The sequence below is a fragment of the Camelus dromedarius genome, chromosome 10, assembly GCF_036321535.1.
Source record: "Camelus dromedarius isolate mCamDro1 chromosome 10, mCamDro1.pat, whole genome shotgun sequence".
Taxonomy (NCBI): domain Eukaryota; kingdom Metazoa; phylum Chordata; class Mammalia; order Artiodactyla; family Camelidae; genus Camelus; species Camelus dromedarius.
The window spans coordinates 41,115,432-41,139,003 of record NC_087445.1 but is presented as its reverse complement, the minus strand read 5'-3'; the positions used below and the strand labels follow the sequence as shown (position 1 = coordinate 41,139,003).

General features: G+C 42.0%; 1 protein-coding gene and 1 long non-coding RNA gene across 2 annotated transcripts in view; one reads left to right on the top strand and one right to left on the bottom strand.

Annotated features, from left to right (window-relative positions):
* Positions 1–23,572, top strand: part of LOC105087404 (uncharacterized) — a 99,801-nt gene that overhangs the window by 17,274 nt on the left and 58,955 nt on the right. The window contains exons 9-10 of the long non-coding RNA XR_010382687.1: positions 2,766–2,854; positions 11,974–12,167. This is a non-coding gene — a long non-coding RNA (uncharacterized LOC105087404). The remainder of the gene's footprint in view (positions 1–2,765; positions 2,855–11,973; positions 12,168–23,572) is intronic.
* PCSK5 (proprotein convertase subtilisin/kexin type 5) overlaps positions 1,030–23,572 on the bottom strand; it is a 413,695-nt gene continuing 391,152 nt past the window's right edge. Inside the window, exons 34-38 of the mRNA XM_031449902.2 lie at positions 21,933–22,110; positions 17,650–17,867; positions 6,473–6,573; positions 4,618–4,804; positions 1,030–1,764 (exon numbers count right to left, since the gene is read on the bottom strand). Of these exons, the coding sequence (XP_031305762.1) occupies positions 1,358–1,764; positions 4,618–4,804; positions 6,473–6,573; positions 17,650–17,867; positions 21,933–22,110 (1,091 nt within the window). The 3' untranslated portion in view covers positions 1,030–1,357. The remainder of the gene's footprint in view (positions 1,765–4,617; positions 4,805–6,472; positions 6,574–17,649; positions 17,868–21,932; positions 22,111–23,572) is intronic.

The window sequence follows — 23,572 nt, the reverse complement described above, 5'->3', positions numbered from 1 at the left end:
GGAATTCTTTAGCTTGGTACCTAGTACATAGTCAGTGTGCAATACATTGTTTCGGTGATTATCATCATCGTCTGAAAATATCACCATCTGGTGGTCCGCTCCCAGTGCTGCCTGTCACTTCTGTTTTGACAAGGAAATCCATACAACCCTGCTCACGTATTCACTTAGCAAGAGCCCTTCTCCGTATTACCTGCAGAAAAACTGTCCCTGGTGCACAAACCCAAGAGTGTACTTAACAGGCGGGTGGAAAAAGGGACGCTGAGGGTGTCTAGAAACAGAGACCACAGAGGTAAAGAGTGTTGGAAGGCTGGTCAGCAGCTGGGTTAAGCTGGCGAGCAGGATGCTGGGCATTTCCATGTTAGGCTCCTCTCTAACTTTTTCTGTAGAGAGTCCACAGTTCTGTGACGAGCTATTGATGAAAGCTTTTTAATTTAGTAGCTAGTCTTTTTTTTTCAGAGTGGATGAAGTTTTGGTCATTGTATCCCATTTTTCGTTAGGTTAACCTTGCCATTTTTCTTTTATTACTTCATGTTTTAGCCGATGTTTCCAACCAGAAAAGCTCTTAGAAAAATCATGAGGGTGTAATGTTGCAATTCTTGGAAACTTGGTGATTTCTTTCCTACTGGGCTTGCTGCTGCCTATCTGCTGCCTGAACCTGCTCTAGAATCATCATGACTGTGGATTAGTGCAGAGGAAATCGCCTGGTGGATATGTAGTTCCTTGGCTATGGTGCTGCCTCCTGTACCTTTCCTCATTTCTATAAATAGGTCATGGCCAGCCTCAGCAGAGCTGTCTCTTCTCCTCAGGGATGATCTGGAGCAATTGGTATAAATGGGATAAAGAGGAGAGCCTTGTTTAGTTGCCCCTTACAGAACAAAACTCTGGGTAAAGAGAACTAAAAGGGGAGAAAAATCTGCTAAGACAAACAATTCGTTTGCCTCCCTATTCCCCCACCAAATCATTTACAGAAATACCAGAAACTGAGAAGGCAGCAGCTATCTCCACAATACAGCTGAGAAATAGAATTACTCTAGGTCCATTTCCTTTTATTTAAATCACATAGAACAGTTTGCACAAATCTCACTTTTTTAACTTCCTGTGTTCTGTGTCTTGATATACCGTGTTAAGGAAAATCCTTCTGAATTTTATCCATGTTCCTCAATTATGGGTAAACAATTATGGTTAATTGAGTTTAGCCATCCAAAAGAAGAACAGAACATTTCAGGATTCTTACATACTCTAGCTGGACTCAGGGTTAAGAAGACAAATACAAACACCCACACATCAGCCTGGTGTGTAGGGATAAAGGCCCAAGCTCACACGCATGCCTGCGAGTGGGGTGGGGTGGGGCTTCTGGTTACTGGTAGGAGTAGCTCTCATCATCATATTCCAGCTCATCTTCATCGTCATCATGCAGCAGCCCATACTTGAATTTCCGGTAGACTGTGCCATCTTGGCCCATGTAGACGATGTCATCATCATCGTCCTCATCATAGTCCCGGTCCCTGTACTCGATCACCTGATCCTCTTCAAAGCTGGTGCTCTGGTGATGGCTGCTCTTATAGGAAGAATAAGTCTTGCTCGGGTCAGCCAACTTTTCATAGCCGACCTTTTCTGTTGGCCTAACTCTGCCCCGAGATTTCCTCCAGACGATCACAGCTGCCCCGAGCAGAAGCACCAGCATAATGGAGGAGGTGATGAACAGGGCTGTCTTGGTATGTTCACGTGCAGGCTCAATCTTACTCACTCGAAGGATACACTCATCTTTTGGAAGATGACCCCAGAGGAAGAGGGCAGAGGGGAAGGGTGGGAGAGAAGTGGAATGGAGGAAATTAGTTTCTGAGGTGAAGACCTTCACCTTTATCTTTTAAATCTAAAATGGTAGAACCACTGTCTTTGACTTTCTTAACGAGCACACCCCTCTGCAGAATTGCAGTGTGTGCTCCATGAGAGTCCCAGTCTATCCCAGGTGATACCAACAAACCCTTCGAGCGTGAAGGTCAGTTTGAGATCCAAAGAGAGCCCCCTCACACCCATCCCTCATGGGTCAGTCGCCAAGTGTCCAACCTTACCAAACTGATTCTTCTATTTCCTCCTTGAGAAGAGTATTCCATCGTGGGTCAGGCTTTAGTTATTGCTAAGTGCTCTGTTTTTGTTTCAACTCTGACTTTTTCTAAGACTGAATCTTGCCCCCAGCTACCTTTAAACCTGATTCAACATGATTGTCCCATCATTCAAAGATAGGAAGAGAATATTTATAAAACCATTGACTCATTGCTGTATGGGGCCATAGAAGTCACAGGTTATTCTGTTGCTTGACAGTTGAGGAGACAGAGAAACAGAGAGATAAAATGGATTGCCATATTGTTAGAGGTCAGTACTTGTTTGTGGAGCAATCAGAATTTGAGCCCAGGAATCCTCACTCCACGTTATAGTCTGGAGACAGGGCAAAACACTGACAGTGGTTTTTTGACTTGGCATTCTGTGGCCCTAATTTTGCAGGAAGATAAGTACCATTTAAAAATTCTGACTACCAAGTTGAGGCATGGGGGATTTCTTCTATCATAAGTAAGATTCCTGAAGGTAAGAGCTCTGCTCCTGTCATTCATCAGCCTTTGTTTTGATGCCTTAACTGAGAATATGGAGTAACCGAAACAGTGTCATAATTCAGTGATGAGCTCATTTTTTGTGCTTTTCACTCATTTATTCGGGTGGTATGATTTGGGTAAATTATCTATTTTCCCCCCTATTCTTTAACCCACCAGATGGGAGTGTGAAAGAGAATGTGAAAGAACTAGAGAAAAAAATGCTGGCCATGTGGGATGTACATGTTGAAATACAGAATCCATTTTCCGTAAGTATTTTTTGAACCACCTAGGTCTGCCCCCAGGGTGTTTTATTAGATTCGAGGTACATTATATATACCAGCTTAATGGATATAATATTGCTGCCAATTATTTTAGGGTTAATTATTTTTGCTTATTCTATATTGGTCAGTTATATCTGATTCATCATCACTATGTATTTCTTTCTCTTTTTGCTACTGATAAACAAGTTTTCTATTTTATCCTAACTGTCATCTTCATGGGATTTTGCCCATCAAGCAGAATGTCTCCTAAAGTAACAGCACTATCATCACTGCTTTTGTCATTAGCAGATTAGCATGGAATTTTTCCCTGGAGGAAATATTAAAGCACCAGAGGGATGGATAAGCAATCTGTATGTGGCACTTCAAGATAAATATTGCCTGAGGCAGGAGAATCAATAAAAGACCTTTCGAGGTTGTTTCGATTACTAGGGCGCCTTGTGCAATCATGTCTTACTATTCTCCAATCTTAGGTATGCAGAGTCAGGGTCGGCCTCTGTGATATGGGTTCTTTGAAGGAGCAGAGTGTCTCACTAAAGAATGAGCAGGTAATTAAGACTATTTCGTCTTTTGCAGAGGTGCCCCAAGTAGATCTTCAAGGGCCACAGAAAGCCCAGGAAAGTTGACTAAATAGTCCTTAGTTGGAAAAGGCTTGCAGAAACTCTGTACCCAACATGCACACACTTCTGGTTTTGTTTAAAGCCATCGATGTAATGAGGGTTATTATTCTTAGCTGACACAGCATGGATATTAGGCAATCAGACCCCAAAGGTGGATGCGTATGAAGAGCTGGGGAAACCAGCTGCTCATGGGGGTGGGAAAGCTGAATGAAGGAAATAATTAGTTTTTGGAAAGATGATATTTAGAAGTTAGTTGAAAAGGCTAATAAAAAATAAAACAGAAAGGGCTAGTAGCAGTTACAGGTCTGGGATTCACTTCACTTACAAGTGGACAGGCTCTCATTAATATAATGTCTCTTTTTGTCAGGCCGTGATGTATCTGAACCCCAAGGAAATGATCTGCTGCTGCACTAGAGAATATATTTTAAGAATTTATATTTTTCTTTTTAGAAGAAATCATTCCATTTGGGATCTTTCGAAGCTTGGTACCAAAGAGAACCAAGTACCCATATGAAAGAGGTTGGAGGTGGAAGATAGTTGAGGGACTCAGAATTGGTAAAAGGGATCTCGTTTCTTCTTAGCCTTCAATGAAAGTTCATTTCTAAATTGCCTTTTCTCTCATGGGAGCCCTATTTTGTCTGACCTCCAGAGAATTTTTCCACAGAATCAAAATAGTATTGTCATCAGCTTCCTTGATAGTTGATTCTTTTCCTTCTTTTTTTCCCCCAGGAGGAAAGAATTAAAAAGGGAATAAAGTAAGTGTATAAAGATGAAACTCTAGAGCTGCTTCAGCTTGAGTCTGGGAAGCCCCACAGCAGCGGAGAGAAGGCTGGCTTTGAGTCCAGATGAGCCATACTCTAATTCCAGAAGGGCCTCTTAACATCGGTGTGGACCTGGGCACACTGATCAAGCCCTCTGAGCCCGAGTCTCCTCAGGCTGTAAAACGGGATTAATAATATCTACTTATATGAGACGATGGACAGAAAGTTTCGAGTACACAGCAGGCACTCAATGAAAAGGTAGCTCTGTTGATCCTCTGCACCTCCCCTCCTCCTCTCCCTCTGCTCCTGTCAGCATCCTGAGGACATGCCCTTCCCCTGGCTCTGCAGGCTGCCCTCCCTCTCCCCTCACCTGTGGTGTCCCGGCAGTCACAGCACTCCTGGGCACCGGTGGGATCCAAGGCATTGCAGCAGCGCAGGCAGCGACTGCCATCCACGTGCAGCAGCAGGTTGGCGGGGCACACGGTGCAGTTCTTGGCGCCGGGGCCCTTGCATTCTATGCAGCTCTCATGGCATTTTTCACAGTTAAATGTCTCCCCCTGTTAAGAGCAATCAGATTTCTTTTAAGTGTGGAGAAACTCTCAAGGCATCGGAGTTCCCAGATGGGAGTTTCCTCTCGTCCAGGTAAGGAAAGGAGGCAGGTGGGGGACAGCAGAAAGGTAGTTTGTTTTGGGTCCACTTTAACTGCCCTGGGTGAAAGACAGAACCAGCTGTCTACACTAGGATGGAGCCGTTGCTGGGCCTTCCCCTCTGAGATGGGCTGGAAACAACAGTGAGAGAACAAGCTTCTAGAATAGCTCAGGTCACAAACTGACGGCCCGCATGCTGCTGTACCTGGTCAAGGACAAGTTCTGTCTGGCCCATTCCCAGTTGGCTTTCATGGTTTAAAAAAATTTCAGTTCTTTGCTGACATTTCAATATTGGGATATTTCACATGGAAATCAGTCCCGAGTTTCTCTTTAAAAACCAGAAGACTTGTCAATGCTAGCTAGGTCCATCGCTCCCACATCGCAGGCAGAGCTGAGTGCTGGAGGCCCTCTCCTTTGTGCTTTCCTGTTTGATACAGTTCCCAGCATTCACTCTGATGTAACCAGCACACAAGTGAAACGTCAAATCCCACCTTTGGTCAAGTTTGTGTTGGGGTTTTCTTTGACCCAACACTCTTCACTCATTGACATGACATGCTTTGTCTCTGTGGTTATTAGGTTCTTGTGTCCCTGCCCCCAGAAAAACATAACCTGTGACTGTTTAGTTAAAGTAGCGACATTTCAATGGAAAAATCATTGAGACAAAGTGGCTTCCCTCCCAACAAGCTGCTGCAGTGTCACTGGTGCTGGGGATGGAGATGAGGGAAGATACCTTCCTATTTCACTTCTGCCCTTTGGAAGGCTAGTATCATAGAAAAAGAAGGAATGGAAATTGCCACTGTTGAGCGCCTTGGCAAGTTTCAGATGCTGCTAAGGTGCTTTCTCAGCTGTGATCTCATCAAATCCTGGATCAGGAGTCAGAACCCCTGGGTTCAATCCCAACTTCATTTACTACTCACGTGATCTTTATCAAATTACCGTTATTTAATGGCTCAGATCTTCAGTGTCTCCAAAGTGTAATGAGAGCTCTTGTCAGAATTTAAAGAGAGTGACATGTGAATACGCTGGGTCATGTGAGTTTTACCATGGAGAGATTTACTTAATTTCTAAAATTCAGGAACACAATCAAGAAGTTAGTAGACTCAGAAAATCCATGGTTTCTAGGCCAGCAAATGAAATATATCTCTTTTAATACATTGCAAAGGGGTGGAGGAGAGGATGGACCTATTATATTGGTTGTGTAGTTCTGACATTACTCAGGCATTTCAGGTTAGACAGCAGAGGGGTAGGAGAGAAGATATTTCTTATTTCTGACATACTATTCCTATGTATACCTGAAACTTCTCAGGTCATGAGCAATGTATGTAGGTCCTCATTAAATAACTTTCCAAATATTTATCTCAGGTTGTCTCAGTTCCTTTAATTGAAATGAAGGCTACAGGTGGGTAGCCCATTATTCCACAATGCAATGGTAGAAGATGTAAAAATATTAAACCTGCACTATAGTGAATGTAGGAACTTTAGGACTTTTTTTGGACTTTGCCCAAAATGACATGCAGAAACTAGCTCATGTCCTTCTGTAGAAATGGTGGAAGGCACACCACGCCCAGCTCTCAGTACCTCTCCCACTCTGTACTCCCCGACAAGACAGTCCGAGGTGCAGATTCCTCCCACCAGGTGGTAACTCCACACACAGGATAAGCAATTCAATGCTCCTTGTCCTGAAAGGAAAAAAAAAATTCCATATCATGAGACTGACCTTGGATTTCAACCTCTGTCTTCGATCCAGAACACTTAGGAGCAAGGAACATGTCAATTAAATTGAAGTAGAAGGGTAAATTGATTGAGGATATGGCGGGGGAAAGTCTTTGAGATACTAAGACCTAGAAATTATCCAATTAGTCTAATCAATGTAGACTCTTATCTTGGAAATTAAGGGTTTGGAGATCTTTTATTACAGCAAGAAGAAAGATTTTCAGAGAATGAGAAATCATGTAGAAAGTTTAGAAAACCTTTATTTATCATCTGCTTGTTATTTAACTAGTATAGAGGATGAGGATGATACCAGCCAATTTGCAGGGTTCCAAAACTCGATGAGTAATTCATGAATGGGCCGTTCCTAACTGATAAACAATACTAGACTTGGAATTTAAAATGCTAGGGCTGAAAGAATTTAGTAGATCATTTGTCCAGTGGTTCTTAATTTGGGGGATTGTTGTAATAGATTCCTTTGAAATTCTCTTGAAAGCTGCAAACTCTCTTCTCAGAAATGTGACACTGTATTTATTAATTTTTTTAATAAATGAAGACTAATGCCCAGACATGTGAAGTCACTCATTCAAGGTTATATAGGTAATGGTTGAGTCAAGAGTCAAATTCAGGTTTGTTGACTGACAGTACAGTGTGCTTTGATCATACCATCTGCCTTTATACATGAACCAAGTAGAGATCTGACCAGACAGACTGTTGCCTGTGGAGGTAATACCCTTCTCTCTTAATTCAGAGACCCCAGGAATGACTGACTCACATTTCTTTCTGTGCAGATATCAAGGGATAACTTCTGGAAAGAGCTTGGGGACTGGATACCTGAGCTCTAGTTCATTGCATTAGGAAGACAGGCCTTGGTGTTCTTGCTGAGAATTTCAAACAGGAGCAGGGCAGTAGACAGAGTGTGGAATGTGCCTGGTATTGTGAGTTGAAACTTTATATAATTTGGCCTTTCCATCAGAAGACTGTCGTAAAGAGTGGTTAGTTGAACTTGAACTAGAATCATTCTTACATTCACTAGGGATTTAAATCCACTTTTCATTTCTGATCTGTGAGCTCAATCACGTATGACGCTTCTACGAAAAATTAATTCTGAGTTCTGAACAACAGCTCAGATAATAAACCTTTATTACCCTACTTCTCTTTAGTTTGGGGGCTGCCTATGGTGATATAAGTTCAAAGCCATTCTGTTTTTATCTTACCTCTAGCTTCATACAGAATCTCCCACATATTCGGGAACACAGTTACGATCTCTGGTGAAAGAGTCAATCTTTCCTTCCTTCCTTCCCTCCCTACAGGTTTCTAAAATAGAGTTTAAATGTCTTAGTCTAATTTTAAAATGCAAAAGTGTGGTGTATTTTTTTTCCCTTATGAAGAGAAATTAAAGGTAGGAAAAATTAAAGGAGGGGAAAGGCAGTAAAAAGGTTAGGCCATGAAATTTGTTTCTTAAGTTTGGTTATATTTTCCAGAAGGCCAGCAGCAATTTGGCCTAGCTCCTGGGCAATCCCCAAAGGCACTATCTGTCACCTCTGACAAATCAGGGCTCCATTTATGTCACCTACACTGATTTATTGCAAAATCTGTATACGTAGGGTACTCTGTATCTTTTGCAAAAGTAGTTTGTTAATTTCCAGAATGTTTTCTGACTTTTTTTCAAGTTTAACACCTTACACTTACCATTGTGTCTAAGGGTCTGCAGGAGCCTTGGGACCTATAAAGACAGCTTTGGCATTTCCTTAAAATCCAGAACAGCTCATCATCTGCTCTCCCTTGGACTGATCCCCATGGGATGAATTCAACCATGCAGGGCAACCCCTGGGATCTGTCCGCGGTGTCCTTCCACACCAGAAGAGAGAGGCAGCTTGAGAGAGTTAAGAAGCTTCAGTTACCCAGCCTGGATTTTTATTTAAAAGCATTTTGTAAGGAGGATAAATAAAAGGTTAAATGCGTGAAGGCAAGGAAAGAGCTAATTACAGAGGAATCAGCTGCATACAAAGATACATATTGGTCCTTGGTGTGCTGCTCTCCCCAACCATCTTGGTTCTTTTAAGTATCTTTTTTTAACACCCTAATATTATTGGGTAGTCAAATGTGAATGAAATACAATCTAGTTGATAAATTACTTATTTAATTTGCTAAAATTTCCCTGTATCACTCATGCATCCTCATTTCTTAGTATGACAGCTAATATTTTAATAGGGAAGGAACTCATCCTTTATTTTTTCATCCAGTTTATAACTCAAGAGAAAACCTATCCTGAAATTTTGTAATCTATATACTGCAAAATCAGAAAGCAGCACAGATTCGCTAACTAGCAAAGGATGTGTGTGGTAAATGAAGAAAGGATGGAAGGAAGGAACATATAAGATGGAAAGCATCTACCAGGGACATTTAGGATTCAAGTCCAATATAGGAGGGAGAGGCACAAATACTTAGGATGGCTTTAAGATTCACCCAGATATGCCTAATCATTCCTGGAATACAATCTTAGGGAGACTGTGCTGATGAACGTTATTTTTTTTTAAGACTATTTTTTTTTTTAAGAGCAGTTTTAGGTTTACAACAAAATTGAGAGAGGTACAGAGATTTCTCATCTACCTTCTGGCTTCATACAGGCATAACCTCCCCATTATTGACATCACTCACCAGAATGGTACTTTTTTTTTTTAAATCAAAGATGAACCTACATTGACATATCATGATCACCAGAAGTCTATCATTTAGGTGAGAGTTCAGTCTCGGTGTTGTACATTCTATGAGCTCGGACAAATGCATAATGACATGTATCCATCATTATAGTATCATACAGAATATTTTCACTGCTCTAAAAATCCTCTGTGCTCTGCCTATTCATCTCTCCCTACCTCCAGCCCCTGGCAACCACAGACCTTTTTATTGTCTCCAGTTTTACCATTTCCAGAATATTGTATAGTTGGAATCATATCGTATGTAGACGTTTCAGAGTGTCCTCTTTTACTTAGTAATATGCATTTAAGGTTCTTCCATATCTTCTTATGGCTTGATAGCTCACATCTCTTTAACAATGAAGAGTATTCCCTTGTCTGAATGTATTGATGAATTTTTGAGACCGAAAATGCTCAAAACCATCATTCTTAATCCACCCAGGAAATCCCAAACCCAATTACAGAAATTTACAGTTTTTCAAACTGTGCTAACATCACTAAAAGTTTCTCCAGTCCCCACAAAAATCTTAAAAAGCTGATATTGTCCTGTTTTGACTGACTGACTTAAGAGACATTAATTTATGCTTGCCTGATCTTGGTTAGAAACTAAGGGCTCCTCTTTCCCCGACTAGTGCTGCACTGCATGGCGGGGTTTGGACTTGTATTTTCATATTTAGGAAATAAGTATTTTATCTGGCAATCCTAGTTGGAACAAAGGCCCTCCACATCTAGTAACAGTGCCATCAGAGATAACTTCAGTTTTTCAAAAGACCTAATAGAAGGCCTGTATTTACCACCATATGGCCAATGACAATGCAAACTTTCCACTACTCTCCCACCCAACCCCAAATTCAATGTCTTCTCTCATTTGTTATCTTATTCTGATTAGATAGTTGAGCAGCAACTATATGTGCCTCTGAAATGAAAAAGACAAAAGATAACACAAATTAATGACAAGTTAAACACAGTTTGTTTAGAGGGTAATTCTTTCAAAGATTAGGGTCAGTTGCAGGGAGGCAAAGAGTGGGAACCACTGTACACTAGTGTTTTCATGGAGTTGCATCAAGGGCTGCCTGGAAGTGCTTGGAGGGGACAAATGGGGCCATCAGATGGCTCTTTAAGATCCCGGGTCTGCTCCCACCTGAGTGGCTCTGCCCTGATCAATTTACACAATAGGATTCAGCCTAAGGTTTCATCTGAAGAAGATGGCCTACTGCTAAAATACCGTCTGAAACCATTGTTCTAAATTAGAAATGTGCTGTTCAAACAGTAGCCATTAGCCACTGGTGACTACTGAGCGCTTGTAATGTAGCTAGTCCAAATTGAGTTGTCATGTAAATGTAAAATTAACATCGGATTTTGAGACTCAGTACAAAAAAAAAGTATAATAAATATCTCAATAATTTTATATTGATTATATATAGATAATATTTTGCCTATATTATTTAAATATGATTAAAATTAATTTTACTTATTTATTTAAAAAATATGACTATTAATTTAAAATTGTACATATGGCTTGGGTTATATTTCTATTGAACAGTGCTGATACACCGTACTGTGAGATACATAAAAGAAATTCCAGGACTGGTATGAAAAGCACATGCCCACTCCCAGGGTAGTTGATTGTCCACTAGTCTAAGCACTTTCCAGCGAAGAGTAATTTAACGTTTATTTAATGTTCAGAGAATCACCCTGAAACAATAAAACATTGTTATTGAGCACTCTCTCCAAGTTTTTCCCCGCCGTAGTATTAAGACAATTCTTTGGATTATGGGTGTAACCTGCCAGGGAAGGGGGAGGCCGTGGTGCGGGCGGGGTGTTTCAGAGAAACGCACAGGTGGCATCTCAGGGCCGGAAGAGGCGGCTCCGCTGCTGGGGGTCAAGACAGTCCCTGCCCCGCGCAGCTGTCCATTGGCTCCGCTCAGGAGCCCGGCAGTTAGCCGGATGGCCTGCAGGTTCCTCTAAGCCCGCAGCAATTTCCAATCTTCCTGTTTTCTTTCTTTCTTTTTTTTTCTTGTAGCTTTTCCCACTCGTTTGCTTGCCGCTTCTCTTCTCGAGCCTTTTCTGATTCTGATAGAATTCATCGTCCTTCTGTTTTTGTTCACTTCTGTGGAAGCGTGTCTCTCTTTCCTCTCTCCAAATCTTCTAGCTCTTTCTGTTTTCTTTCCTCTGCTCTCTGCCTCACCTCAGCCTCTTTCTCTTGGCTCTTTTGTTCTCTCTGCTGTTCCAGCTCCAGAAGTTTCTTCCACTCGAAGTGCTCTTTCTTAATTGAGGCGCTCAGGTGTTTGGTGTAATCAAGAGACACGTTGCTGTCTCAGCCTGGCCTTGCAGTCCCCGCCTCTGCACGTGCGCTCCATCCCGCGCAAGGTGCGCGCGCATGCTTCCACGGCTCGGATGAAGCTCCCGCGGACCTGGGAGCGCACCGCGAAGGTCAAGTTTCCCCAGAAACTGAAGATGGGAGGTTTCCGGTCTGTCATCTCCTCCCGGTCAGGGTCCAGCAGGGGGATGTCTGCCCAAACTTCTTAGACACCTTGAGCAGAACCTTCCCGCTGAGCTTCTCCGAGCCCAACTCCTTCGAGGTGAACCATCAGCAGGGCCGCCCCCGCCCCCAGGTGGAGTGTGTCCTGCCTTTCGCAGCGGAGTTTCGTTCACATCCTTCCGCCACAGGAAAAGGAGTCCCCGGCGTGGCAGGCGGGGAAATCGATTTTAAATTCGGCGGCGCACACCTTGAGGATGTCGCTGAGCTGGGAAGTCTTGCCCTGGAGGCAGGCGGGGAAAGCCTTGACCACTGTTGTCCTCCACCTCGCCTCCACAGCGGAGGAGTCCATGATGCTCTTGGCAATCTGGCGGATGGAGAACTGGTGAGTATGCGCCATGCCCTTCGGCCTTTTCGTTGCCTCCCAGTTGGAGATGGACTTCTGGGGCTGCTTCAGCTGCGGGAGGGCCTCGCTAATGGTTACCTTCATGGTGGGTTTGAGGTAGAGGCCTTACAGAGGGCAGAGCCTCACCGCCTGGGGATTGGTTGTGGACTGTGGTAGCTGCTACCGTAGCTGGGGCGTTGGGCAGGCGCGGGGCTCAGCCTGTGTCCCAGGCCGCCAGCGCCCTGGCCTGGGCTCGCCGCCATCACCCGGAGGCGTCCTTAAGCAACCCGCTGCCGCTGCCCCCATGCTCCTGTGACCTCCTGTGACGCTGCTAAGTGCTAGAGAAACAAAGGTGAGCCAGACACATTAATTTGTACCTTTGAGAATCTCAGTCTAGGCAGAATGACGAAAAAGTAAGTAAGCAATTACAAAATATGCTCTTTGGGCTGCGGGGACCTCAGCAGGCCTGTTCACAGTTGTATTTGACCTTGTGCCAGAGTGCTGGATAAGTATTTGTTGAATAAGTAGATGAATGATTATAGAGTACTTGGGGGAACACAGAATAGAGGGGTTACCGGAGGATTTCTAGAAGAAATGCTGACTATGAATCAGAAAGAGGTTACCAGACAAAACAAGCTGGAGAAAGTATCCCAAAGGAGAAGGGATAAGATTGGCTCTGGTTTATAGTAACTAATTATGCCGAGATTAGAGGATGGTGGAGGAGGTTGTGAGAGTCAAATATGGGAAGAGTCTCACAATGAAGAGACTTATATGTGAAGCTGCCAAGTTAAGATTCTATCCTAAAATCAGTGGAGTGTCATTTTTTAAGCAGAGAAGCATCATGATATTTGTCATGTGGAAAGATCAATTTGCGAGTATAATGGAGGACTGGTTGTTTATAGAGCGGCTAATAGAGGCAAGAGGACCGACTAGAGAATTGGTGAATAATTCACCTAAGGGAAGATAAGAATCTGAATTTGGGCAGTGATAATAGAAAGGCAAGAGAAGGGAGATAGAATTATGGAATATCTAAGGGGTAGACTTGATGGAACTTGAGTACAAATTGAATGTGGGATTTGGGAGAGGAGGAGCAGAGGATAAAGACCAGGTTACCGTCTTAGACAATGGGTAGGTAGTGGAGCCTTCATCAAGATATATAGCATAGGAAAAAGTGGTCTGGGGATGGGGCAAGGGGTCTCCAAAATAATGCATTTACATTTCAAATTCAAGATGTCTATTGGGCATCCAGTTAGAGATATTAACAGGCAGTTGGATGTATGGAACTGGAATTCAAGAAAACCATTTGGAGAGAGAAGTAGATTTAGGGGCATCAAAACATAGGTGGTGGGTGGGTCTAGCTCAGTGGTAGAGCACATGCTTACATGCATGAGGTCCTGGGTTCAATCCCTAGTACTTCCATTAAAATTTTTTTTTAAGAAGTTAAATGATTAAAAAAAAAAATAGGTGGTAATGGAAGCCACCTTCAGTCTGGAGATGGTTGTATTCGTATGTACTTGGGAAGCATTTGGAGAGACTTTTTGTTTGTTTTTTTATTTATTTTACTTTTAATTTTTATGAAATGCACTTTATTTTTTATTTTTTTTATTGAAGTACAGTCAATTACAATGTGTGAATCTCTGGTGTACAGCACAATGTCCCAGTCATGTATTTACATACATGCATTTATTTTCATATTTTTTTCCGTTAAAGATTATTATAAGATACTGGACATAGTTCCCTGTGCTATACAAAAGAAACTTTTTAAAAATCTATTTTTGTATATAGTGGCTAACATTTGTAAATCTCAAACTCCCAAATTTATCCCCTCCCACCCCCTTTCCCCAGTAACCATGAGATTTTTTTGCTAAGTCTGCGAGTCTGTTTCTGTTTTGTAGGTGAGTTCATAGTGTCCTTGTTTTCTTTTTTTTTTTTTTTTTGAGATTCCACATATGAGTGATATATGATATTTTTCTTTCCCTTTCTGGCTTGCTTCATTTAGAATGTTGATCTCTAGGTCCATCCATGTTGCTGCAAATGGCATTATTTTATTCTTTTTTTATGGCAGAGTAGTATTCCAGTATATACCACAGCTTCTTTATCCAGTCATCTGTCGATGGACATTTAGGTTGTTTTCATGTATTGGCTATTGTGTATAGTGCTGCTGTGAACATTGGATGCATGTATCTTTTTGCATTAGAGTTCCCTCCAAATATATATCCAGAAGTGGGATTACTGGATCATATGGTAAATCTATTTTTAGTGTTTTGAGGAATTGGAGAGAAGTTATCTAAAAATATTATCAAAATAGTGCTCAGGAAGGTCACCTTTGTGGCTCAGAGAGCAAAGGTGGCTGATGGTCTTCTCAGTGTGGGAAGGAGCTGATTTCTCTTCCTGTTATCCCTACTCCTTAATGTCTCTGTGTAGTCAGCCTACTGCTACAAGGTGAATCATTTTGGAAGGGAAAAGAAGCAAGATTAGAAGCAGGCTCTAACATGTTGGCCTTTGCTTCTCTCATCTCAAAGTCTTAGGTACCAAAAAATAAAAACAAACAACAACAACAGAAAACACTCTAAAATACACCCATCCCTTAGGCATTTGGATGAACAGAATGAGGCTGGGCTGTAATTTAGGAAATAAGGCTCTTCTAAGAATCTGATTATCCATTAGTAACACGTATACGTCAAGAAAATCATATGAGTTCAGGTTCTGACATAACCCCTTCATTCCAAACACACAGAAATGATAGAATAAATGTAAACAGAGAGAACCAAAAAAAAGAGATAGCTGGGGTCAAAAATAAGATGAGTTATCTATGGACCAGAAAAGGAATATAAATACAAAATATGTAGTTAGATTCAAGCCACCCACCTGCTTTGCTCTGGGCCTGGATGTAGACAATGGTGGCTGTGAGTTTTAACTTGTCTACCATAATAGGAACTAAATGTGTTTTGTATAAGACCTGGCCCAAAATCCAGGTTTAGAGCTTAAGAAAAGAGTCAGGGTAGGACTCTTGCCGTCAGACATCTCCTCTTGACCAGGAACTTCCCTGGGCTGCCAGCTGGATTGCTGATGGGATCTCCGTTGTCAGCAGTATCACCTCCAGGAACCCTGGAACATTCTATTTCTACACTGAGTTTACTGAGTTTCAGGGTGGGAGATGGGTTGAGTTAGCCAAAAAAAACTACTAGACTATGAAGACTAAGGATAAAGGGATAGAGAAAGGGAGTGAAAATCAAAAACAAAGTCTCTCATTCAAAATAAGCTCGAGACCAGAATTCCAAAGCATATAGACAAAATGAATGCTAAGGAAGAAGACAAACACAATCAAGAATTAACATGAATTTACTTCAGATAATATTATTTCATAGAAAAGTTTGACAGAGTTTTTAAACTCAGCATGTTTGAGATGCTCAAAAAGTAAATGAAGACAAAACAGCCTCTCAAAAAATAGATTAGGAAACACAAACAGGAAGATATGAAGCAAAAATAGATGGATATGAAAAAGAAACAATTAGAAATCTTAAAAATAAGTCATTTAAATTAAGAAACTAAAACAGATGAGCTGAACTTCATACTAAACACAGAGAACAAATTAGAGAAACAGAATACAGTGCTGAAGACTTAACAGTATAAACCAGAGAGAGTCAGAGAGAGAAAAATATAAAAGAGCAGGTAGGAGACAAATGAAAATCAAGATCATAGATCAAGAAGCTCTGAATTACATTGAATAAGGAATTCCATAAAAGGAGATTGAGGGTGGGTGAAGAAGCAACATTTGAAGATTTATTAGTTGCATTTTCTGATTTGCAAAAAGACATTAGAATTTCTTTTCTATTCATTCATTCATTTATTTGATAGACAATGAGAACTTACTATGTGTTACATTCTAGAGTTAGAACAAAGGCTACAAAATGAATGTGGTACAATCCTTGCCTTGAGGGTCTCACAGTTATCAGGGGAGATGGACATGTTTAATTAAAATGTGATATAAAGAGACTGATAAAACAGTATATTATAGAATAAAGAAGAAGGAAGAGCATTTCTGGTAGGACTAAGAAAAGCTTCACAGAGAAGATGACACTCAAACTAGGCCTTTAAGTTGAGAGTTCCATAGAGTGTAATTCTCCAGGAAGAGGAAATGCATGGATAGTAGACATGCAGGCATGAAAGAACATGACCTATTTGGTGGCTGCTGGTGGTTCTGGGTCGTTCTAGGTTCTGGAGGACATGGAAGGAGAGCTGAGACCATAAGCTAAAAGGACTGACTTAGGAAAGAATTTAATCCCTTTTTAAAAATAGAAAGCATTTATTGAAAGTTTATCAAGGACAAAAAGTGAAAGCATGAATTGAAGAGCTGTATCATAAACGTGATGACTCAGGATCATAAAGATGAATGATGCAATGCCACTTAATATCCGAGGGATTTTTAAAAATAGAGGTACAGAGGATTGAACCCAGAACCTTGTGCATGCTAAGTATGTGCTCTACCACTGAGCTATTTCCCTCCCTCCTCTAAGGGTTTTTTTTTTTAAAATGAAATGTGACTGATGATAAAATTTATATAGAGAGGACTAGAAATAGTCAACACAGTTTTGAAAGGATAACAGGAATGTACCTTTCTAGCTAGCAATATTAATCTAATACGTTTTAAGAAGAAAAACATTGTTGAAGGTATTTCTTAAATGTTGAGAAGAATTCACCATGATTACCATTCTAAGTTAAGCTACGGAAAACAGTGAGCAAATTCGAATTTTAGAAATCTCGCTCTGGCATTACTATATAGAATGATCTGGGGGTGGGGTAGCAAGACCTGAGTTTGGGTGACATCAGAAGGTCAGCTTAAGAGATGCTGAGAGTGAAGAAGGAGGATAGTGAGAATGGAGAAGGAGAGCTGAGCTGAGAAACATTGAGGAGAGAGAATCAACAGACCTTGAAGTTTACCTTTGTTGGAGGGTAGTTGCATCGGACAGGAGGCAAGGGGAAGATAACTTCAAGGTATCAACCTAGGCAATTGGTTGGACAGTGGGTCCATTAACAGAAAGAGTGAATATCAGAGGAAACCCAGTGTGTTTACTCTGAGAGATGTTGATTTTAAGAATCTCTGGATAAATAGGTCTTTGGAAAATAAGAATGAAGCTTGGGCAGTTTTAGGTCGACATTTTAAGTAGTTGAAATAATGAATATAAATTTCGCTTGGTGGATTCCAAGTTCAGCAGGTAGAGAAGGAAGACAGAATAGATGGAAAACACTTGCTGTCGGGGACAATGCCTGTATCTGGGCCCTGAAAGATGGGAGGATCCACAGAGGCAGCAGTGCAGTGCAGGAGCAGCCCAGGTTAGATAGCAGATGCGGAAGCTGAGAGAGAACGGGGTGCTGATGCTGGAGCAGAACCTCCAAAGGTGATGAAAAGGAGGGGGGCTAAGCAGGAAAGAAACTTTGCATTTTTCCAGTCACATGTGCAAAGTGATAGCTGGGCCCTCACCTTTGCATTTATCGCATGTCGGGTGGCATCTCTCACAGGTCTGTGTGCTTTGCTCCTCGTAATGATGCTCTGGGCAGGTGCGATGACACTGTCCCTTGGAGCGGAGCAGATAGAAGAAGGGATCGCAGGACAGGCAGTCTGTGGGCTGTGGGCCCCGGCACGCCTTGCAGCTCCTGCTGCACCTCTCACACCGCCCTGTGGAGTTTTCTGCGTAATATCTGGACCAAAGAGGGAAGCAAAGTTTCAGTACCCAGCTTTGCTCTGAAGTTGGGTGTGGTGGAAAAAGTCATGGTTAGTCAGATAAGGTTCATTTATAAGCTGGGTGCTTTTAGACTCTTTACTTGCTAGACTCATTACTGAAGATATTAATAAATCTAACAAGCCTCAGTTTTCTCATCTGTAAATTGGGCATTACAGTCCATTCCCTGCTTTTTGTAGAGATTAAGTTAGGTGACATGCACAAAAGGACCTAGCACGGATCACATGTAGTAGTGCCACAATGATTGCTCACTGTCCTTGCCTTTCATATACCCATGTCCTCTTCCACTTGAAAATTCAGATGTTAAATCATATTGAATGGAATCAGGGAATGGAAGGTATTTTAAATGTACCTCAGAGTGGTTCTTCTCATTTTTCAATTAAAAAAAATCTTGAAATAGAGGATGACATGAGTGATGTTGACCTTTATATAATAATATATGACCTTTTGAAAAGACTTTGAGGCTAAATATAATAATAGTTATTACCATTTATTACGTTTCTACTGCATGCCTGGTAGGACACTAGGGACTTGAGAAACATTATTTCACCTCATTGAACCTAAAAATGAAACAGTAGGGTATGGCAGTTAGGAGCTTGCCCTTTGGAACAAAAGTGCATGGAATCAAAGCCTAGCCATACCCCTTATAAGCTGTGTGACCTTGAACAAGTCATATAACATCTCTGTGTTTCAGGTCTGTAATACAGGGCTAATATTAGTAGCTAAAATTAAACAAGTTATATTACTGAAAACCTTGTTAGAATAGTGCCTGGCACATGATAAATACAGTTGACCCTTAAATAACTCGGGTCAGGGCATCGACCTTCTGCGTAGCTGACCCTTCGTATAATTTGATACTCAGTCCTTCATATTTGTGGTGCTGCATCCTCAGATTCAACCAGCTACAGATTGCATAGTACATACTTAGTGAAAAATATCTGCATATAAATGGACCTGTGTCTGAACTGCACAGGTGATGTGGTATTGCATTGTTCAAGACCACCATAATTAATGTATGTGAGTGATAATTGTGAGTTTTCTGATTAATCCTCACAGCAAACCTTATGATCTAGATATTATCCCTATTTTACATGCATAAAAACTGAGGCTCAGAGAATTTAGTCAACTTGCTTAAGGTCAAACAGCTCTTAAAGTGGGACAGTGCAATTTGAACGTATCTGTTAAATGCCACTATAACAAGCCATACATTATTTGAAGGTAAGCATAACATTTTCAAATAAGATAGAGGAGAGAAAAGGAATCATTGCCAAAGATAAACTTCTAGGCATCACTGGACCCATCTTGAACTGTCTGGACATTGGCACGCTGAATTTATCCTAGACACCAGAAGGCTCACCCTTGGTTTCCCTGGTGCAAAACTCTTGGGCCCGTTAGGTTTATTAAGGTTGATTTCAGGTCCACTAACTTGCTGACAGCCAAAACCATAGCTCGGTAATGCTGAGCCTGCCCCTACCCGGCTGCCAGTCACTGATCTGAGTGAGTACCGGTACCTCAGTGGCCCCACTCACAGCACATCAAGCTTTGTTTCACCTTCTGCAGTGAAGGAGGAACCATGGCCACTGTGCGTCAGTTATTAAAACTCTTGCAGGGAGGATAAAACTCAGTGGTAGGGTGCGTACTTAGCATGCGTGAGATCCTGGGTTCAGTCCCTAGTACCTCCATTAAAAAAGAATGAATGAACTACCCCCAGCCCCCCCCCCAAACCAACAACAATAACAACAACAACAGAAACCTCTGAGGTGTTTGAGAGACCAGGTGATGAAAAGAGAGCATAAGAATATCCATCCTGAACTGAAGAGTTGATAAAGATCACCTGCAACTCAAAAGAGAAAGCCACAGGGAAAAGTGAGAATCTAATTTTCCACAGACAGGATTGAAGTCAGAAGATTGATTTTTTTTGCATTGGCTCCATTATGTATTAGTAGCTATGTGACCTTGGGCAAGTCACTTAACCTCTCTGAGCCTCAGTTTCCTCATCTGTAAAATGGAGGGAATAATATCAATCTCATAGGATTATTGTGGAATCAAATCATAATATAAAGACACCTTATGAGTGGAATATTTTGTAAACTTTAAAGCAGCATGAACATTTTTTCCTAAAGTTGTTACTATAGATTGTTATTAAGATGAAAAGTATCAGTAGGAACCATGCAGAAGATAGCTTATCAATAGCCAAGTATGTTTTAAAAATCATTAAAAAGAGTGATGCCAAAGGAAGACAATGGCAAGTTGACTGTCCAATTGAATGACAGGTATGAGGCCACTGCTTAACCTTGATGGTGCCTTTGCCTGAGGTGATTAGGAAGTCACTGGAGCCTCAGAGCCTGGAATAGGATCTCGTGCATAAGTATAAACAATAACTGGGGCCTTAAAAACCTGCTCTGAGGTTAAACACCAAAATAATGATGCGCACGGGTCCGGGTGCAGAGGATTAGACACCAGCTTTTCCAAGGCAATGAGATTTAACGTATGAAGTTCATGCACGTGGGTCATTGGTTTTACACAAGGAACTATTGCGGTTAAGTATCTCCACTTCTACCTCATTAATACTGCATTTATTCCCCATTAAAGGGATTGATGGCAACCTGTCCCTCTCCTCCCAACGGGGAGCTTCACACGCCATGGAGCATTTGTTTTCTTAATCCCAGTCTGCAGTCTGTTTAGGGTTTTTTTTTGGGGTGTGTGTGTATGCATAAGAGTATTTAATGACTTAATTTGAGGAGGATGGAGATTCTTTATATGGCATCTGGATCTTTTTATTAGAATAAAGGTGAAGGGCTGAGCCACATAGCTCTCTCCTCTTTCTTGCCTGGAAGGGATCTTTCTTTATTGATCTACATGGCTGGTGTTCTTTGAGGGCTGCAATGAGCTCTGGCTGAGTGGTGTAGTAACCTGTGTGAAAAATAAGATGTGTTTTTCTTCCAGGAGCTTATAATTTTCTGGGAAAGAGATACATAAGAAGAAGAAGAAGCTCTTACAAAGTCTTTGTATCACTCATCTTAGACTTACCAGGTGCTCTTTATTAAGCATGTGTTGAATGAATGAGGTAAATCAGAGCACAGGGCAGCGTATAGCACTAGAATGGGTGATACGAACAGTGACTGCTACAACGACTGAATATAATAACTGAAGATAAGACATATCCTAGTTTGGGTAAAAGTACTTGGGGGAGAGTCCAAGCTTACAGCCCTTCAGTTTGGGTCTCAGTGCTTTAGATTACTTGTTGGGTGGGAAGAGTTAATAACAGGCCTGCCGTCAGTCTTTTTTCTCTTCTGGGGGTGCTTGGGGACAAAAAAAAAAGGATGACCCTGTGTAAAATCCTCTTCCAAATATGCTGGTATCCAGGCCTTCTGAAAATACACTAGCAGGTTTTCCTAGCAGAAAAACACACAATGGAGAGCTCTTATCTGTGAAATTCTTTTAGAAAGATACGTCTGTGTATCTAGATTGCTTATGGTAGCCAAACCTGTAATTTGTGGATTTTGAGGGGCATGGCATGTTGGAGGATTAGTAGGGTGTAAGGGGAGATATTTAACTGAAATTGTTTCCTTTATAAAATCAATGCTTCATGTACATTGCTTAGACCTCATGTATTAAATCTCATCAGAACATATCCTCGTGCAGAAGAGAAAGAACCTACATTCATAGTGTTGGACTTCTCTAGGGGAAGAATGCTTCGCCTCTGCCTTGTAATTGCTTGTGTCCTTTGCATTAGTGATGTTTGACATGTGGATCTGGCGTGACAGTCTGACTCTTTGTTTTCTCATTGGGTCACTCTGTCTCTCCTGTTTACTCTTCCATTACTGTGAGTTGGCTGAAATGCTATAGAGACCATGAGATTTGGGTTGGATTCTCATCTTTAGTTCTTGCTAGCTGTGAGACTTCAGTCTGGTTATATAAGTGTTCAGGACTTAGCTTCCTCATCTGTGAAATGGGTTTGCTAATAGTGGTGTCTGGAGTGGTTATGGGGTTAAATGAGGGGAAAGTGTGTTGAGCACCTCACCCTTCCCTGCACTGGGGCAAGCACTCCTTTCCCAGTTGAAACCAGCCCAGCCGGCAGGAGAGGCACTGCATGCTGTGTCCACCTTCACAGGTCCTGCAGGAGCTGTGGCAGGGGGCACACCGGTGGCTGTCCTCATCGGCGTAGTAGCTCTCGGGGCAGTCTTGCACGCAGGTCGTGTCTGCCAGGGGAGGAAAAGAGTCTGTCTTGGTACAAAGTATGACACATGTCTCCCAAACCTTGATTTGCTCCCATGGTGGGGGGGGGGGTGCAGAAGGAATGAGACAGTGTTCCCGGGGGCTGATGGATCTCCTAGGAGCTAAGATGAATGTCCAAGAAATAGAATCAACCATAAGTCCATTAGGGGTTGAAGAAAAACAGGTCAGAGTGGACTGGCTGTTTTGGGCAGGACAGAAACCATGGTCTGTCAACGTGAGCTAGAGGATGTACAAGGTTTCCCAGGGAGCACATTCGAGGCAGGGGCTAGGGTAGCAGGAGTCAAGGCTCCATTGAAGAAAATGGGGCAAAGGTATAGTTTAGAGGTAGAGTGTGTGCTTAGCATGCACCAGGTCCTGGGTTCAGTCTCCGGTACTGAAGGAGTACCCCCATTTAAAAAAAAAAAGAAAATGGAAAATACAGGGCCACTGTGATGACAAGTCCCCACAATTTAAGATTTGGCCCTGTTTTGCTGTGCTGTCCACACAGTGTGGCTCTTGAAATTTAAATTAATTAAAATGAAATAAAATTAAAACTTCAGTTTCTCAGTTGTGTGAGCACAGATATAGAATATTCCATCAGGACAGAAATATGGCTATATGGATAGTGAGACACTATTTTGCCCATGTATTTAAAAAATTAGATCGTAACCGTATATCCTCTGCTCTAAACAGCAGGGTGAGTGGGAGTCGAGTTGTACAGCCCCGCGCAACCCCAGGCCTTCTTCCACGCACCCCAGTGGAGTCACTGATTCCTGCCTTCTCAATTTCCTTAACAGCATTTAGGGGTGGAAATTGGGGACGGGTTAATCATAAAGTTAAGACATGAGATTTGCTGGCTTCACAGTTTAACGTGCAGTCTCAGAGACAGCTTATTCCCCCGCTTCTGCTTAACCTCACAGAACAGAAGCCAGGCCCTCCTGCATTATTAATGTGAGCCACTGGTCAGCTCTGTGCTGGAAGCCAGTGTGTCCATAACTTCAGTCAGCATTAAGCACGGATACTGGTGGGAAAACTAAATGGTATTAGAGCTGCTGTAAAAAATGCTGTGGACCCACCCAAACTCTGTGCTGGGAGACTGTCTGAGCTGCTCGAGGGCAGGGGCCATGTCATTCATCTCTGGTTTTCCAGACCCCAGCACAGTACCAGGTCCCCAGGTTCTGTTCAGTGGCTATTCTGTTAGAGATGGATGTTGACAACGGTTGATTGTCCAGCTGATGTAGCTGTTAACTAGGGGGAAGCCTGAATCTCCCAAAGATGAAACACCTCTCTATTAGGTTCCTATTGCTATTGTAGCAAGTGACCATAAATGTAGTGGCTTAGAACAGTACAAACGTATTATTTTACAATTCTGGAGGTCAGAAGTCTAACATGAGTCTACAGGGCTGTGTTCCTTTTAGAGTCTCTGGGGGAGGATCTATTTCTTTG